Genomic DNA, 19,292 nt, shown 5'->3' on the forward strand with positions numbered 1-19,292 from the left:
ACCTAAACCAGGGGCTGATTTAGCACAGTGGGCTAAATTGCTGGCTTGGAATGCAGAACACAGCCAGCAGAGCGGGTGCAATTCCTTAACCAGCCTCCCCGAACAGGCACAGGAATGTGGCGACTAGGGGCTTCTCACAGTAACTTCATTCAAGCCTACATGTAACAATAAGTGATTATTATTATTATTAACACTACCTTTTTATCTTTCACTTCTCACAGACAAGCTGTCTCTATTAACCTTTCCCAGTTTAATTAATCACACATGCAAACACTCATACCTTTCTTTACAGAACACCACCGTCATCCCAAAAATATTTTAAAAATCATCCATTATCACACCAGGTAATAAAAAAGACAGAGGGCGAGATTCTCCGGACTCACGACGGTTCGGAGAATAGCGGGCGTCGGAAATTTTTACGGCGACGCTGTTCCGACGCCCTCCCGCTATTCTCCGAACCCCGCAAAATGTCGGAGTCGCGATTCCCGACAAACGCCTCCCTCCCGCCCCTGACACGACCAGAATCGCCACTGATAGCCCCCCCCGCTATTCACCGGCCCGGATGGGCCGAAGTCCCGACGTCATGGCGCCCTGTTTGGACGTCGTGAAACACACCTGCTTTTTAAATTCGTCAACCAGTCGGCCTGGCTGACGACTGCTTGGAGGAGGTCAGGGCACCACTCTGCGCACCGCTCAGCGCACCGCTCAGCGCACCGCTCGAGTCTGGCCACAACGGGGAAGGCATCCCTGGGAACGGGAGGGGGTCCAGAGCGGGGGGAGTGTGGGGCGACGGAGGGGGCAGTGGGGGAGACGGGGGAGGCAGTGGGGGAGACAGGGGAGGCAGTGGGGGAGACGGGGGAGGCAGTGGGGGAGACGGGGGAGGCAGTGGGGGAGACGGGGGAGGCAGTGGGGGAGACGGGGGAGGCAGTGGGGGAGACGGGGGAGGCAGTGGGGGAGACGGGGGAGGCAGTGGGGGGCGACGGGGGAGGCAGTGGGGGAGACGGGGGAGGCAGTGGGGGAGACGGGGGAGGCAGTGGGGAGACGGGGAGGCAGTGGGGGAGACGGGGGAGGCAGTGGGGGGGGACGGGGAGGCAGTGGGGAGACGGGGGAGGCAGTGGGGTGAGACGGGGGAGGCAGTGGGGAGGCTGGGGAGACGGGGGAGGCAGTGGGGAGGACGGGGGAGGCAGTGGGGGAGACGGGGAGGCAGTGGGGGAGACGGGGAGGCAGGGGTGGAACGGGGAGGCAGTGGGGGAGGCAGTGGGGGAGACGGGGGAGGCAGTGGGGGAGACGGGGGAGGCAGTAGGGGAGACGGGGGAGGCAGTGGGGGAGACGGGGAGGCAGTGGGGGAGACGGAGGAGGCAGTGGGGGTGACGGGGGAGGCAGTGGGGGGCGACGGAGGGGGGGGGGGGTTAGGTAGAGAGTGAGCCGTCCAACCCCGTAACAAAATGTCTGCCAGCATGCCATGGTGTGCCGGTGACGAGGACACGGCCGCTGGTTCCCCTGTGGCTTCCGGACACAGGCCACTGACGCACCCGTGAGGAGGCCATAGTTTACTGGCCGTTGGATGCAGAAAGTGACCAGGGGTTAGGCTGACCGCGTGTCAGCAGCGCGACCAGGCCACCGGGACACACTGGTATCCCATGGCTGGCGGCTGCCGAGGTGTCGACTAACCTCCGTCTAACATGTCCCGTTTCTCTGCCCCCCACCACCCTTCTGTAGGTTAGCACGATGTATGGGAACAGAACGGCTATGTTCTGCGCAGTGGTTGGGGCCGCTCTACTGGATTTGGAGATGCAGCAGCATCCACACCCACAACCCGCAGTGGCTGCAGGGCCAGCTGCAGCAGCAGAGGGAAGGGCCGAGGAGTTGCCAGTCGTCGAGCAGCATGGGGGGGGGGGGGAGGAGGAGGAGGAGGAGGAGGAGGAAGAGGAAGAGGAGAGAGTGAGGGTGCAGCCACGGCGCCAGAGGCGACGACCAAAGCCGAGGGTGTACCGTGTCCGGGTCTCTTTCCTAACAATGCCGGACATCACCTGCAGGAGAAGACTCCGGCTGAGTAGGCAGACGGTGATACATATCTGCGAACTCCTGTCGCACCTCGCCCCACGTGGAACGGGGGGAGGACACGCGATCCCGGTAGCCATCAAGGTGACGGTCGCTCTGAACTTCTATGCTACCGGCTCCTTCCAGTCTCCGAGCGGGGACGTCTCTGGGATCGCCCAGTCATCGGTGCACAGGTGCATCCGGGATGTGACCGACGCCCTCTATGCCATCGCGGACCGCTACATCACCTTTCCCGAGGACCAAGCAAGTCAAGACTCACGAGCCCGTGGATTTGCCAGTGTGGCCAGGATACCGAGGGTTCAGGGGTCAATCGACTGTGTTCACGTCCCCATGCGCCCGCCTGCTGTGGACAAGGAAGTGTTCACAAACAGGAGGGGGACATACTCCATTAATGTCCAGGTGGTATGCGACCCCCACATGAGGTTCATGAACGTCTGTGCAAGGTTCCCAGGGAGTGTGCATGACTCCTACATACTAGCGCAGTCGTTCATCCCTGCGATGTTTGAGGGACGTCCTCCCCGGCTGAGGGGCTGGTTGCTAGGTGACAGGGGTTATCCGCTGAGGTCTTGGCTGATGACGCCTATACGGAGGCCTCAGACCAATGCGGAAACACGATACAACGAGGCCCATGCAGCAACCAGGGGTGTGGTGGAGCGCTGCCTTGGCCTCCTGAAGATGAGATTCAGGTGCCTGGACCGCTCCGGAGGGGCCCTGCAGTACCAGGCCGACAGGGTCGCTCGCATTGTAGTGGTCTGCTGTGCGCTGCACAACATCGCGATGCAGAGGGGAGATGACCTGTTGCAGGAGGCGGAGGGAGAAGCTAGTGGCAGTGGTGCCAGCACAGAGGAGGAGGAGGAGGAGGAGGAGGAGGAGGAGGCTGGCGGAGTGGCGGGCGCAGAACGCAGACACGACCCAGGTGCTGGTGATGTCCAGGAGGCGGCACGACGGACCCGGCAAGGACGGCGGGCACGCGACGCCCTGGTGGCAGCACGGTTCACGCATCGCATGTGACGTCCCCGATGAACACCAAACCACCACCTGCATCGCTAGTCATGCAGAGGATCACCACACAACTGCCACCACCACAACCCCCCCCCCCCCCCCCCCCCCCCCTCAGTGTACACTGCTCCACTTCGACATGACGCTTATCACTGGGTACAGACGGAATGGCACAACATTGATGGCTGTGTCAGCGGGTGTGATCAGTGCCATGTGGAATGATGACAGCCCGCTCTGCGAAGAGCTGTGAGCTCAGAATCGTTAGAGAGAGTCTGACCCATGGCAATAGCTGAACCATCCACCTTGGTGGCCGCTGAGTTCGTCACTGACACTCCATCACGTGCCCGCGTGGGCTAGCTGTGGGAGGGGGGTAGGGGCAGGGACTGCACACCCGGCACCGAGGTTTCACCACCCGTCACCCCCAGCGACACTCGGTCACCATCACGATTCCTGTGGCTGTGGAACAATCACACGGTATTACAAGTAAGGTGGAACAGTGCGTTTAATATTAACAATTATTTACAGGTGCCCTAGCCCCTACAACTAAACTGTGCCCTTCACCCGTGCCAACTTACTCAGTGTCTATCTTAGTTGCCTTACGGGCCCTACCACTACGTCTAAGTGAATCCCCAGATGATACAGCAGGAGTGGAGGAGGATTGCTGCGAATCGCCCCCCTCGACTCGTTTCTCCTTGGCTATGCGTTTCCTGGGGCGACCCGGCCTTGATGGGCCAGGCTGCTCTGCGGGCGTCTCGGGTGACGCTGTGCCACCCTGCTCTGCCTGCTGCCCACCCGATGCACCAGGGATGGGACGGGGGGAGGCCGAGAATTCCGGGACGTCCCGTGATGGAGTTAATGGGACGGGCCCCGAAACCTCCTCCTCCCTCGGGGAGCCCGGTGGCCCCCGGGCCTCACTTTGGGACAGAGGTGCGAGCGGGGAGGTTCCCCGTCGCACCACCGACACCTGGCGCTGCCAGTCCTGGAGGCCTGCAACGGTATCCACCAGGATCCGAAGGTTTGCAGAGACGGAGTCCAAGGAGTTAGACATTCCCGCCAGGGACTGTGCGATCTCAACCTGTGTGTGCACAACGCCATCCAGCACATGTGTCAGGCGGTTGATGGTCTCCGCGACCGACTGCTGCGACTGTGCTATCGACTGCTGGGACTGTGCCATGGCCCGCAGGGCGCCGGCAATGTCGGTTTGGCTCTGGCACATTGCTGCCTGTGAGAGGGCAACCCTGTCCAGGGCCGAGGATGACGCGTGTACATTAACCCCAACGTCTTGCATAACCTGACCCATTGCCTCCACCGCGGATGCCACCCGTGCGGTGTCGGACTAGGTCTCTGCCATGAGCGGCACCACTCCCTGCTCTTGGACGCGGTTCGACTCCTCTAACAGCGTCTGCAGAGCCAGGAAGGCTGCCCTCCTCCCGCCATTGTTTCCCTGGGTTTCCTGAGGCATCGGCTGTGCGGGTGGGTTGAGAAACTCCAGGAACTCTGAAAACGTCTGGGAGCCAGCTGCATCCTGGGCCTGGTCTGGCCTCCGCGAGTCCGGGCCCTCTGTTGCTCCGACCTCCACCTGCTGTACCTGCTCAGCTGTGATGTGCCAACCAGACTGTGCCCCAGGAGACTCATCACTAAATAGGCCCACCGGGGTGTGTGTCTCTGGGATGATGGATGTGGTGGGAGAAAGCAGTGCCGCAAGCCCGACGCTCTCAATGTTTAGGGCCTCGTCCATGGTGTGGGGCTGCTCAGCGACAGGAGGGTTGTCCCTGGCCATTTCTGGTGGTGGTGGTGGACTTCGAACCCTCTGTGCGTCCTGGTCCGCAGATTGAGTTGGGGCGGATAGGGCTGCCCGCTGATCGGGCACCCTCTGTTGTGAGGCCCCGGGTGAGGTGGCGGCAGATTCCTGTCTCCGTCTGGAGGCAGACGGCCCTGGTCGTTCGGCATCACGTCCTAGGGAAGAGAATGAGACGGGTTATTTCGATTTGCTCGGCAGGCCGCTGGACGGTCCCAGTGGGCAGGGTGTGTGAAGGGACAGAGGATGGGGGAGGTGTCCCAGTGGGCAGGGTGTGTGAAGGGACAGAGGATGGGGGAGGTGTCCCAGTGGGCAGGGTGTGTGAAGGGACAGAGGATGGGGGAGGTGTCCCAGTGGGCAGGGTGTGTGAAGGGACAGAGGATGGGGGAGGTGTCCCAGTGGGCAGGGTTTGTGAAGGGACAGAGGATGGGTGAGGGGTGAGTGTTTGTCAGGGAGGGTTGTCTCACTTGCTGCAGTTCCGCCAACCTCGCATTGCGCGATATCGCGGGTGGCAGACCCCCCAACAAGGTCCAGTGCCCTCTGTTCAAAGGTGCTGAGGGGGTGCAGGTTGGGCGAACCCCCTCCAGTCTTGTGCCGCTCACGGTGGCTATGAGCGGCCTTGGCCTGTTGGGGGAGGGAACATAGGTAGATCATTACAAAACGGTAGGTATCAGCAGTCCGTTCAGATACTGGCACAGTTTGGGGGGGGCAAGTTGTCATCAGACGATTGCATCTCTCCTCGGGGCCAGAGCGCTGGGTCTGCGACAACTTTGTGAACCACCCTCAAATAACTCTGCCCCAATCCCTCTCCCCCCCCCCCCCCCCCCGGGGGGTGCTTAAGTTAAGGGGGAGGGATGGTTGTGACTAGGGGGCACCCTCATGGCACTTACCCTGGCAGACCTGGTGAGGTCGTGTAGCTTCTTCCTACATTGCTCTGCTGAGCGAGGGGTCTGCCCCACAGCACTGACGGCAGCAGCCATGTCACGCCAGGCCTGGCGTACCGCGCTGGCAGGTTGGCGATGCCCTCTCCGCGGGCGGATGATGCCCCTCCTCTGCTCCACGGCATCGAGCAGCGCCTCGACGTCAGCATCTACAAAGCAAGGAGCAGCTCTCCTCGGCTCCGACATCCTGCCCGACAGATTCTGTGGTCGCCCGCGCCTTTTTACGGCGTCGGGCGGCGTCACATGGGCGTGTTCGTGTCGTCGTCGCGTTCCGTCGTCATCACGCACGTAATTGACGCGGCCGCGCTACTAGCCCATTTCCAGGAAGTGAATCCGTCGGGAAATGAAGCCTTCGCGACCGTCGTAAAACGGTCCCGATTTTTACGACGGTTTTGCGACTTTCCGCGGGTGCGGAGAATTTCGCCCATAGAGTGAGATCTAGTGGCCCCGTTCACCATGAGTGCAATCCCTATGCCGCTAAATCTTGTGAGAGGGTCAAAATGGGATTTGCACTGGCGGGTTCTTGGTTGCAATCCTCCGCGCTGGTGATGTGATCAGGTTCAGGCCCAAAAAGACCTGATTTCCATTAAGTTGAATATATTTAAATATACTTAAATGGATTTACGCCGTCGCATCAACCCATGATGGATGCTACCCCAGTGGCGTAACATCACGTCGGCGCAAATCACTATTGGTTTTCAAAAGTGATAAACAGTCGTGATGACCATGCCGGGGGAGGCCCCAGGGGTTAAGGGCCAAGGCTGGGCATTGCTACCGGCACTCTTGCAGTCCCCTTGGCAGTGTCAAGTGGGTACTTAAGTGGGAATTGCCAGGGTCCAACGTTCCTCCATGGGGAGGCTTCCCTATGTGCGGTGGGGATAGAGGGGAGAGTCCCAATGGCAGCGCGGAGGAGGGATAGCTCTCCTCGATGCTTCTGTGGTGGTGGTGAGTGCTGGGGGGGTGGGGGGGGGGGGGGGGGGAAGGTTGCCCTCAAATATTCTATGGTGCGGGGAGGGGGAGAGGGGGAAGAGTTCCCCCTTCAATACGTCCGTGTTGGGAGGTGGGTCCTCCTTAAGCTTGTAGGTGTGGTCCTCCGTGACCATGAGGCAGTTGGGGGAACATATTTTAAACGCCGATCGGGTTGCCATCTTTAAATGCTTTTCTGGCTGTATCAGGCTCTGGCACACCAGAGTGACAATGCAAACCATATCCCCAACTGCAGGGGCTGTTTAGCACAGGGTTAAATTGCTGGCTTTGAAAGCAGACCAAGGCAGGCCAGCAGCACGGTTCAATTCCCGTACCAGCCTCCCCGAACAGGCGCTGGAATGTGACGACTAGGGGCTTTTCAGTAACTTCATTGAAGCCTACTCGTGACAATAAGCGATTTTCATTTCATTTCAGACGTCCTGTACATTAAGTGACAGAAAACCTGATCTGAAATTTCAGTAACACACCTGTCTCTGTCCAATTTTGGGAAAATTCCACCTATAAAGCCTCCTCTGATACATTTAGAATGAACACAATTACACAATTAAATACTTCTTCAGGAATCCTGTGCATCTATACTGTATGTATATATATTTGTGCTCTATGTATTTCAGGTGCACTATCCCTTTCGTGAGTTACTAAAATGAAGGATGTTGGATTCATAGCTCACTTCTAATTGCTAGTGAGTTTGTTAATGGAGATTGCTAACATTGCTAACTACTCACATGCTGTATTACTGGTTCTGTCCTTGTAGATATTAATGAGTGCCTGGATTTGCACAGCAGACAGCAGCAATGTGAATGGAGGTGTTTGAATCTCCCTGGTTCTTTCCATTGTATATGTCCACGTGGCTACACATCGAATAGTGACAAGTATCTCTGTGAAGGTAAGTTCCGTCTTTCAGTTTGTAATTGACCCATTTGTCCATTTATGTAAGTAGACCCAGATGGGTAAGGGTCAGTTCATCCATCTTTGCTTTATTAAGCTTAAACCCACCCTTAGTTACAACACCCATCTCAATACCAAACCGCTACGCAAAGAGGTCCAGTAGTTCTGGGCTGGATTTTCACAGAGACGTGGAGGACCCGAGGACCTTGAAAAATGACAGACAGGGCTTGTATCTGGAGGCTCCGAGCACATTTCTGACATGCATCATTGTCACGAAAAAGGGACGGGGCAGGACGTGATGCATGTATGAGGGATACCCAAACTTAGCTGGGATATTCCATGACTGCATGGGGGACGCATGTACTCTCCTGAAGTGCGGTTTGGTGTGCAGAGCTGTCAAGTTATTTAAAGTCCCTGCCCTTTAAAATTTGAAAATATGTCTGCCTGTCTGTCTGGAGGAGAGAAAAAAAACCTGTTCTAGCAGTTTAATAGGATGTTAGTTGGTAACATCTAAGGGCAAACAGTATAACAATGATTACTGCCTGACTGCTTCTACAACCTGAACTTATCACCTGAATAGGGGTAGGGGTATGTGTGTGGCAGTTGGATTGACAGCTTCTAGAGTTTATCAAAGGATTAACTGTCTTTGACGTGGAGTTATAAATGCAAATGTTTGTTGTTATAATTTTTAAAAATTAATTCAGGGGATGTGGGCATCACAGCCTAGGCCAGTATTTGTTGCTCATTCCTACGTGTCCTTGAGAAGGTGGTGGTGAGCTGCCTTATTCAACCACTGCAGTCCATGTGGTGGAGATAAACCCACTGTGCTGTAAGGGAGGGAGTTCCAGGATTTTTACCCGGTGACAGTGAAGGAACAACGATATATTTCTAAGTCAAGATGGTGAGTGGCTTGGAGTGGAAATTTAGATGGTATCTTGTCCTTGTAGATGGTATTAGTCATAGGTTTGGAAGGTACCGTCGAAGGAGCCTTGGTGAGTTCCTGCAGTGCATTGTGAATCTTGTAGATGGTAGACATGGCTGCCACTGTGCATTGGAGGTGGAGGGAGTGAATGTTTGTGGCAGGGTGAGCAATCAAACCGGCTGCTTTTTCCTGGATGGTGTTTAGCCTCTTAGGTTTTGGCGCAGTTGCACTCACCAGGCAAGTGGATAGTGTTCCATCTCACCCCTTCAACTCTGGGATTAACCTAGTGAATCTCCTCTGCACACCCTCCAGCGCCAGTACGTCCTTTCTCAAGTAAGGAGACCAAAACTGAACACAATACTCCAGGTGTGGCCTCACTAACACCTTATACAATTGCAACATAACATCACTAATCTTAAACTCCATCCCTCTAGCAATGAAGGACAAAATTCCATTTGCCTTCTTCAAAATCAATTGTTGTAAAAACCCATCTGGTTCACCAATGTCCTTTAGGGAAGGAAATCTGCCGTCCTTACCTAGATGGCCTATATGTGACTCCAGACCCACAGAAAAGTGGTTGACACTGAAATGTCCTCTGAAATGCCCGAGCAAACCACTCAGTTCTCAGCTGGTTCACCATCACCCTCTCAATTAGGGATAAATGCTGTCCTTGTGCGGTAGCACAGTGGTTTGCACTATGGCTTCACAGCGCCAGGATCCCAGGTTCAATTCCCCGCTGGCTCACTGTCTGTGCGGAGTCTGCACGTTCTCCCCGTGTCTGCGTGGGTTTCCTCCGGGTGCTCCGGTTTCCTCCCACAGTCCAAAGACGTGCAGGTTAGGTGGATTGGCCATGATAAATTGCCCCTCAGTGTCCAAAAGGGTTAGGAGGGGTTATTGGGTTACTGGGATAGGGTGGAAGTGAGGGCTTAAGTTGGTCGGTGCAGACTCGATAGGCCGAATGGCCTCCTTCTGCACAGTATGTTCCATGTATATACCTCTGCTGACAGATATTTACCAATGCTGAGTTATGGACATTTCCTATAGTTCAGGGGGCAGGATTCTCGATTCTCCGGCCTCCCTCCCGCATGCTCCTTGACGGTGGGAAGCTGTGCGCTGTTTGTGTGGGTGGGATTCTCTGCTCCTTCGGCTGTCAATGGGATTTCCCGTTGAAGCTATTCAATGCCGTTGGGTAACCACAGGGGGGCCCTGGCGGCAGAACCAGAGAATCCCAGCACCAGCAAACATCAGGAGAATTCAGCCCAGATGTTTTGAGAAATGAAATGCTGATTGAATATGAATGTTTTTTTGAAGGTAAGTGTGTTGTGTTTGTATTTCAGATATAAATGAATGCTCCTATAACAATGGTGGCTGCTCTCAGCTTTGCATCAATACCAGTGGGGGATATCGATGTGCTTGTCCAGAAGGTTACATCTTCAGTCTACACAGCAAGAAGAACTGTCAAATTGTTCGGGTTTAGGAATTGGGTGATCGTTTGCAAGCGAAATGTTTCAGACATAAAGACTGCAGTATTCTCCATTATTCATAGACATCACTCATTATCAACATTTTGCATTGCTTAAAATAGTGTTTCAAAACCATTTGTTCATTGTCACCATAGCCTTAGCGCCGCCACAGGCATCGTCTTGCTTTCCCTCCAGTTTTCTTCATGTTTCCCTCAGTCCACATCTCAGTGTTAACCACCCGTCCGATGTTTCTTCTTCCTCTTCTTATTTTATCTTCAGTTTCTCCTTCAATAAGGACAAGGCTGTTGGGTTTTCATTTCCAGTGTCCAATTTTGGCTATCCTTAACTCGCTAACTGTACAAAACAACCCAGTCATTGATCTAAGCCACTCTGTTGACCTTCTGTCCATGCAGATGATTCTTAGAATTGTCAGAATAACCTGCCACTCTTCCGACAGTAGTGCGAATGAGGTATGGAAGGTTTACAAGGTCTCGAGACAACCTGAACATTTGAATTCAAGGGCTTCAAGGGGGGTCGGGGTGGGGGGTGGAGGGGGAGATGGGGTAGCGAGACTGTAGCAATGACAATGTAAGTGTAGGATAGTAACACCAATATTAGACATAAGGTAAACTATTGCAGTGTAATGTAAGCCTACTTGTGACACTAATAAAGATTATTATTATTAAAATAATTGAAAATAAATTTGGATAAAGACTTGGGGAGATGTAATATAAGGATCTAGCACAGGGGTGGGCAAACTTTTCCGTGCAAGGGCCACATTCAGAAATTCACAATTCACAAAGGGCCGCATAGTATATTAAGTAAAATAATTACTTCACCCGGTTATGATTCTGGGCGCCTCATATAGAACATAGAACAGTACAGCACAGAACAGGCCCTTCGGCCCTCGACGTTGTGCCGAGCAATGATCACCCTACTCAAGTCAACGTATCCACCCTATACCAGTAAGTAACCCAACAGCCCCCCCCCCCCCCCCCCACCCCATTAACCTTAAAAAAAAAAATTTTTTTTTTAATGACTTGGTGGGCCGCAGAAGTACCTTTGGCGGGCCGCATGCGGCCCGCGGGCCGTAGTTTGCCCACCCCTGTTCTAGCACATAGTGGGTTAGTGTGGGACTGGGCCCAGCCCACATAGTGATACAAGAGAGCTTGACTCAGGTCAGTTGAGTGTAAGAGCGGTATGTACCAGCCAGTGTGGAGACAACTCCTCGTTTATACCCTTTCCTGTACATTTGTAAATAATTCTAAGAGTCAATAAAGGTTTAAAGTTAACCTACATATGAGTGTGAAGACTTCTTCTGACCTTCTGCACTGCAGCCAACAACCTACAGCAGTGTGGTGATATGAGTGGGAGCACTGCCATTGGTGCAGAGCATTGGTTTCCCATTGGCTCTGGCTGGTCATGTGCCTCACGTCTGATTGGCTGGGACTAGTCATGTGACTGCTCACCAATTGGTCGAGAGGCAAGTAGACCCCGCCTCCGAGGCGGGGTATAAGTACCCAGGTTTCCCGGCAGTCGGCCTTTCTCTGTAGTCGACCACCGGGCTAACAACTAGCTGATTAAAGCCACAGTTTGGATCTTCATCGTGTCTCGCGTCCAATTGATGGTTCATCAAGCAGGGCATCTTTAGACTTTAATTCCAGATTTTTGTATTCAATTCAAATTTCAAATCCCTGGCAGGATTTGAACCTGTGTCCACAGAACATTATCCTGGGACCCTCCAGGGCCCAATACCACTGCGCCACTGCCAATACCCGATTCTTGCTTTTCCTGAAAAACTGAATTAAAAAAAAAACTTACAGTACCCAATTCATTTTTTCCAATTGAGGGGCAATTTAGCATGTCCTACCCACCTACCCTGCACATCTTTTGGGTTGTGGGGGTGAGACCCACGCAAACACGGGGAGAATGGGGCAGCACGGTAGCATGGTGGTTAGCATAAATGCTTCACAGCTCCAGGGTCCCAGGTTCGATTCCCGGCTGGGTCACTGTCTGTGCGGAGTCTGCACGTCCTCCCCGTGTGTGCGTGGGTTTCCTCCGGGTGCTCCGGTTTCCTCCCACAGTCCAAAGATGTGCGGGTTAGGTGGATTGGCCATGCTAAATTGCCCGTAGTGTCTTAAAAAAAAGTAAGGTTAAGGGGGGGGGGGGTTGTTGGGTTATAGGTATAGGATCTCAGCATTGTGAGGCAGCAGTGCTAACCACTGCGCCACCGTGCTGCCTTCAAAACTGAAAAAAAAAATTAATTAAACAATCCAGGAGAATAGCGACTGAAACTCAGTTCAGAGCAAGCAAAAGCCAGTGTTAATCAAGCAGCCATGGTTGAAAATGTTTTTTGGTGCTAGATGACGTGCTGTGGTGTGATGTGCTGAGGATCATCAACCTCGTGCAGGAGGCTGGGGTTTTTACAGCTAAAGGTGGTTCACAGAGCACACCTGACAAAGTCGAGGATGAGCCGGTTGTTTGAGGGGGTGGAGAATGAGGGGGTGATGAGCTGTGTGGGAGGGGTCCAGCCAATCACATACACATGTTCTGGTCCTGCCCGAAATTGGAGAAAGTTTGGAGGTCATTCTTCAGCACCATGTCGGCGATCCTGCACTGGATTTGGAGCCCAGTTCCCTGGGGGCCATATTTGTGGTGATGGAATTGCCGGAGATACAGGCTGGAGCGGGGCAGATGTTTTAACCTACGCCTTGTTGATCGCTTGCAGGTGGGTCCTGTTCCTTCACCCTGTGCCTCAGTGTGACTGGGGGATTTAATGGAATTCTTGCACTTGGAAAAGGATAAATTTGCCCTAAAGGGACAAGTGAGGGGTTCCATAAAAGATGAGGTTTGTGTAAAATACATTTAAAGGATCTGGTTACTGTCAACTTCTAGAGGATGGAAGGGGGCAAGGTTGGTTAGGGTGTTTGGGGGAGGTGGATTTGGGGTTTTGTGTTGGTTTTACTTAGTAATGTTGTGTGTTTTAACATAGAACAGAGAACAAACCATGTAGAAGGAGGCCAGTTGGCCCATCGTTCTGCACCGACCCACTTAAGCCCTCACTTCCACCCTATCCCCGTGACCCAATAAAGCCGCCTAACCTTTTTTGGTTACTAAGGGCAATTTATCATGGCCAATCCACCTAACCTGCACGTCTTTGGACTGTGGGAGGAAACCGGAGCACCCGGAGGAAACCCACTGAGACACGGGGAGAACGTGCAGACACTGCACAGAGACCCAAGCCGGGAATCGAACCTGGGACCCTGGCGCTGTGACGCCACAGTGCTATCCACTTGTGCTGCCATGCTGCCCGTGTTAAAATGTTAAAAATTTGAACTAAAATACTTAAAACACAATGTTCTTTGCTGCATTCCGCCATTATAGCAGAGTGTGCCAAAACTGGCAAGTGTGAAAATTCCCGGGCGGGGTTCTCCCAGCCCTGGGCCGGTCCGGAGAATCCCCGCGGCCGGGCCACGCCGCCAGCCACGCAGAGCGGCGAATCGGCAGCAATAGCGCCGGCGTAGTTAGCACGGTTCCGGTCGTGGGCCGCTCTACACGGCCGGCCCGCCTATTCTCCAGCCCACGTGGGCCGAGCGACCCTGAAAAAAACAACCTAGTCCCGCCGGCACCGTTCTAACCTGCACTCAGCCATCGGGAACTCGGTGTGGAAGGGTCGGAGGGCAGCCTGTGTGGGGGGAGAGGGGGGGGTCCGACCCCGGGGGGGGGGGCCTCACTGTGGCCTGGCCTGCGGTCGGGGCTCACCGATCGGCGGGCCGGCCTCTCTGGCTGGGGGCCTTATTTCCTATGCGCCGGCCCCTGTAGCCCTGCACCATGTTGCGTTGGGGCCGGCGCGTTGAAGGAGGCCACTGCACATGCGCGGGTTGGCACAGTTCGTGCCGGGATCGGCAGCTGGAGCGGTGTGAACCACTCCAGCGCCGTGCTGATGCCCTGTCGGGGCCAAAATTAGTCCTGGCAGCGGTCCGTTCACACCGTCATAAAACGTGACAGCATTTACGACGGTGTGGACACGTGTTGAGGGGTCATAGGTCCGACCGGCCCCCAACAGTGCTTTCCCTCTCCCAGCGGTTGTGCGCCCTATTCCTGGGGTGACAGCCTGGCCCGGTCCAGGGCTGGGAGAATCCCGCCTGGGATCTTTCGCACTTGCCAGTTTTGGCACACCCTGCTATAATGGCAGAATGCACCAAAAAACATTGTGTTTTAAGTATTTTTATTCAAATGTTTAACATTTTAGCATGGGCAGCACAGTAACACAAGTGATTAGCACTGTGGCTTCACAGCGCCAGGGTCCCAGGTTCGATTCCCTGCTGGGTCACTGTCTGTGCGGAGTCTGCACGTTCTCCCCGTGTCTGCATGGGTTTCCTCCGGTTTCCTCCCACAGTGAGGGATTAGAGAATTCCGCCCCCCTTCTCCACGTGAATGGTGATGCAATTTTGAAATTAATAAATCTCAAAGCAGAAGCTGTAGTTGTAAATTCTTAATCATTAGAATCCTACTCATTTAGAACAATTTGGTTCCCTTGAGAAAATAATTTGCAAACTACTGGAATACACCAGGTCTTCGTAGGGGCTGACTTGGTTGTCCCATGCCAAATTCCACCTCTGCAACTGACCACTCTCCCACCCCGCTTACCAGGTCCAATGCCCTCTGCTTTGTGATGGTGAGGGGGTCAGACGTCCGACTGGCCCCCCAACAGTGTTTTCCCTCTCCCAGCGGCTGTGGGCCGCCTTATCCTGGGGAGCAGATAATAAAGAACAAAGAAAAGTACAGCACAGGAACAGGCCCTTCGGCCCTCCAAGCCCATGCCGACCATGCTGCCCAACTAAACTACAATCTTCTACACTTCCTGGGTCCGTATCCCTCTATTCCCATCCTATTCATGTATTTGTAAAGATGCCCCTTAAATGTACAGTGTGGGACACTCGAATGCGAGCAGCACAGGGGGTCCACCCGGCCATGGCGGGTGGTACGGGTGTTGGTATGTGTGGGTGCAGAGTGCGGTGTGAGGGAGCTGCCAGTGGGTGGGGTGCGGTCGCCCTTTGTGGGTGCGAGTGGAAAATGAGGGGTGTGGGATGGGGGTGGTGCCAGAGGAACGGAGATGGCGTCTCATGTCTGGCCTGAAGGGGTTGCCCAGACTAAGCTAACACTGTCTACCAGTGCCCCTGTTGGGGGCCGCTTGGGGATGGGGGTGGTTGAGGTGTTTGTAAGGCTGGGATGGTGCCAGGGGCACAGAGGTAGTGACTCACCCAGGCCTCACTGAGGTCATGCATCTTTTTCCAGTACTGCTGCCCGGTCCTTGCAGCGCCCAAGGCGCTGACCACCTCTGCCACCTGTGTATGGGGACGGAGTGCTTATATGCAGCTCCAGCATGTCAGGCTCTCATGTGCCAATCCCAACCACAGAAAATCTGACGCCGACATCAGTTGGGATTGCACTCGTACCACATGGCGCGAGTGCTGGCCCATTTGCAAATCCTGAATGGCTCTGGGACAGGCACCACCATTGGAATGGTGGAACACCCGCCATTCAGTCCCAGCATCAGCACTTAGTCTCTCAAATGGAGAAACACCACCATTACCCTCTCCAAAGCGTTACGACACCCTGGGCTAGAGCGCAGTCAATTGCAGCCCCACAGGCCCTGGAGTCCCAACACAAGTGAATTAACCAATAATCCATATATAGTTTCTGAGATCTATGACCTTTGGCTGCTACAGTGACTTACAGACACGCCATTGAGATTCTCCGTTTCGCTGGCTGGCCAATGGGGTTTCCAATTGTGGGGCAGGCCCCATGCATTGTGGGGCTGTCGGCAAAATAGAGAATCCCGACGGGGGAGGATCCAGCCCTAAGGGTCAACGCCAACTCAGAATCTGTGGACTTTTACAACAGAAAAACTGGCTCTGCACCTGGATCGATTCCGCTACCATTGAGGGGCCAGAGAATTCTGGCCAGAGTTTCAGGTCTTGTTGACTTTTAGTCTGAACTGAAGAAAGAGGGAAAGGTGAAGGTTTTTAAGTGAACAGAAAGGGGGAAGGGCAGGAAGGACAAAGGACAAGAGTCTGTCATTGGGATTCTGCATCCATTTTTGTCCGATTCCACTCCTGTGAAGAAGTTTCCACATTTTACCAGGGACTTAAAGCAAGTTGTCCCAATTCCCGCAGGATACCCAATGTTTTGGAGCTGAGGCAATTTTAATGAGCTGCGATTCACTGAACCGCAGTCCTAAAGAAAACACGAGCAAACACAAAGCATAAATGACACTTCTTGTGTGCATTCCTCGATTTTACTCACATGCTTAGAAATATAAATATGTCTTAAATATAGTAACATTTCATTGTTTGAAAGTTTAACATGCTGTTTATAATTTGTGATTTGAGAACATTGTCGCATTTAAGTAGATTAGCAACAAACACAAAGAAAGCATGCCCTTTCAATCAAAAAGCATTATAACGTGGCTTCAGACGAGATGGATGAAGACAAGGAGACCTAAAGCCACTTGTCTTTGAATTACTTCCACACATTTTCTCACAATTGTTTCCTACCTATTCTTTGCAAAGGTATTTACTATGCATCATAAGCCTTCGAAAACACAACATACTTTTCTTCAATATGTTAAATATGCAGGTCAGAAGCCAAATATGTTACTTAGATCTAAAAATGTACTAATCTGTCAGATAATCTAATTCAAAAAGCATTATATCTCATAAGCATGTTCCATTTTCTAAGTTAATAAAAAGTATTAAACCGTACTGGTTTACTATAAATCCATATATGCCTTGTAGTTAACGAATTAATACATCAAAAATCACTACTTAATAAATAAAGTTAATGAAGGAAATGTTCAAACTTCACTAATATGGTGGGTTTGCATGATTTCTATGGAATGGTAGATTGCCTGTTTAATATTTGGAATTTTACTAAGTCTTGTTCAACTATCATGCTTATTAATCGGCTGTACGCGAACGTTCGAATTTGAAGACAAAATCTAACGATGCTGAAATCTTAAATCTAAACAGAACATGCTGGACATATTAAGCGGAACAAGCAGCAAATGTGTATCAGAGAAGTTTACCAGACTGATAGCTGGAATGAGTGGGTTGACTGATGAACAAAGGTTGGACAGGTTAGGTTTGAATCCATTGGAGTTTAGAAGAGTAAGAGGCGACTTGATTGAAACCTGAACGATCGTGAGGGGTATTGACAGGGTGGATGTCGAGAGGATGCTTCCTCTTGTGGGAAAATCTAGAACTAGGGATCACCCATTTAAAATAGACATAAACTTGGTTTGTTCTCACTGGAACGACGGAGGTGGAGGGGCGACCTGATAGAAGTCTACAAAATTATGAGTGGCATGGATAGGGTTAATAGTCAGAAGCTTTTTCCCAGGTTGGAAGAGTCAATTACTAGAGGGCATAGGTTTAAGGTGCGAGGGGCAAGGTTTAGAGGCGATGTACGAAGCAAGTTTTTTACACAGAAGGTGCCTGGAACTCGCTGCCGGAGGAGGTGGTGGAAGCAGGGACGATAGTGACGTTTAAGGGGCATCTTGACAAATACATGAATAGGATGGGAATAGAGGGATATGGACCCCGGAAGTGTAGATGGTTTTAGGTTAGACAAACATTTGTTTGGCGCAGGCTTGGAGGGCCAAAGGGCCTGTTTCTATGTCGTACCTTTATTTGTTCTTTTATGAGGCAACATTTTTTCTTTCTGAGGAGCATGAGTCTTTGCAAATCACTTCCTGAAAAGTGTGCCATTTTGAACATCCTGGAACCAGAATATTTGTAAGGCAGAGATGGATAGATTCTTGGTAAGCGAGCGGGTGAAAGGTTATAGGTGGGGTAAGTGGGATGCAGATTCACGGTTACCATCAGATCAGCCATGATCTTATTAAATGGCAGAGCAGGTTCGAAGGGCCGAATGGCCTACTCCTGCTTCTTGTTCGTAATTTCATACAAATGCTGCTTGAGCTGCTTTCCAGTGTTTTCTGTTTAGATTCGCTGCTTTCTCCATCTTGGTAAAAAAAAACAAATAAGTCCCCAAATATTATTCACAGTGTAACAGAAAAGGTAAAATAAGAGCAATAATGAAATTAGGTTTCTTCTTTCAGCAGTTCATCTCGGGGACAGCACAGCAACAATAACAAGTCAACACTTTTGTAAGAAGAACTTCATCATTGAGTTCTTGCAAATCGCACAGAGTAACAGACAACTTATGGATGACAATACTGTAAAGAAATGTGTGGGATTTTCAAGCATCCTGATTGCTCAAACCCTTCATTGTCTGGAGGATTGCTCTAACAAGTATCAACATAAATAAATATTTAATGCATTTTACAATGAGATTAAATAAAATAGATTCCCAGCACTTTCAAAAGGATCAAATATCACCATAATTTATTAGCAATCTCACTTCTTTGGGAAACTGTCCTTAGTTGCACAAAGTTTACAAGACAGCAGGTATTATGGTCATGAAGATGCACCAATATTGCACTGGGCTTCTTTGCTTTTTGTGCTGTGTATTAATCCTCGTTTTACAAAACTATACATTAAAAAAAATAATAAAAATGGCAAGTATTGATTTCTTGCTGGCCTGGGAAAATTCAGAACAATGGCCAAAAAGTGAATATAGGTATTCCAACAGAGCTTAACTTGCATCAGTTCTCATTTGTTCCTCGCCCTGTGGATGCTGACTGGTTCCTTGTCCAGCAACAACACAATTTAAAAATTATCATCTTGGTTTACTGTTCCCTTCATGGCCTTGCCCATCCCCATTGCTGGAATCTCCTCGAGCCCCACAGCCCTCTGAAAAATCGGCACATCCCTGACCATCTTCAGCTGCCTGTGTCCATACGTCTGGTACCCCTTCTTAAACCTCTCTGAGTGCCTGCCCTCCTTTCAGATGCTCCTTCAGGTGCCCTGCTCTCCTTCATTGCCATGTGTGCTTTGACAATTCTTCTGTGAAGCTCCTAGAGAAGTTTTGTGTCATTTAATAACTTACATCATTGTTGTTGAAGTAGCTTCGGTATTAATGATTTTTATTTGATTTCAGTTCAGGAACCTGGAGCAATTGTTCATTCTGGCTGAAGGAAAATATTGCTACTGTGTCAGGATGGGTTATATATTCAGCTATGTCATGTACCCAAGCCCCAGTATGACAAGTATAGAGACTATTGTGCAATTACAAGTTCCTAGAATCCATAGAATCTCTAACAGTGC

The 19,292-nt window shown here is 51.9% G+C and overlaps 1 protein-coding gene across 1 annotated transcript in view; it reads left to right on the plus strand.

The window, feature by feature from the left end:
- LOC119969122 overlaps positions 1–10,625 on the plus strand; it is a 64,787-nt gene extending 54,162 nt beyond the window's left edge. The window contains exons 6-7 of the mRNA XM_038802339.1: positions 7,541–7,672; positions 9,934–10,625. Of these exons, the coding sequence (XP_038658267.1) occupies positions 7,541–7,672; positions 9,934–10,073 (272 nt within the window). The 3' untranslated portion in view covers positions 10,074–10,625. The remainder of the gene's footprint in view (positions 1–7,540; positions 7,673–9,933) is intronic.
- The last annotated feature ends 8,667 nt before the right edge of the window (positions 10,626–19,292 follow it).

The sequence above is a fragment of the Scyliorhinus canicula genome, chromosome 7, assembly GCF_902713615.1.
Source record: "Scyliorhinus canicula chromosome 7, sScyCan1.1, whole genome shotgun sequence".
NCBI classification, from domain to species: Eukaryota; Metazoa; Chordata; class Chondrichthyes; order Carcharhiniformes; family Scyliorhinidae; genus Scyliorhinus; species Scyliorhinus canicula.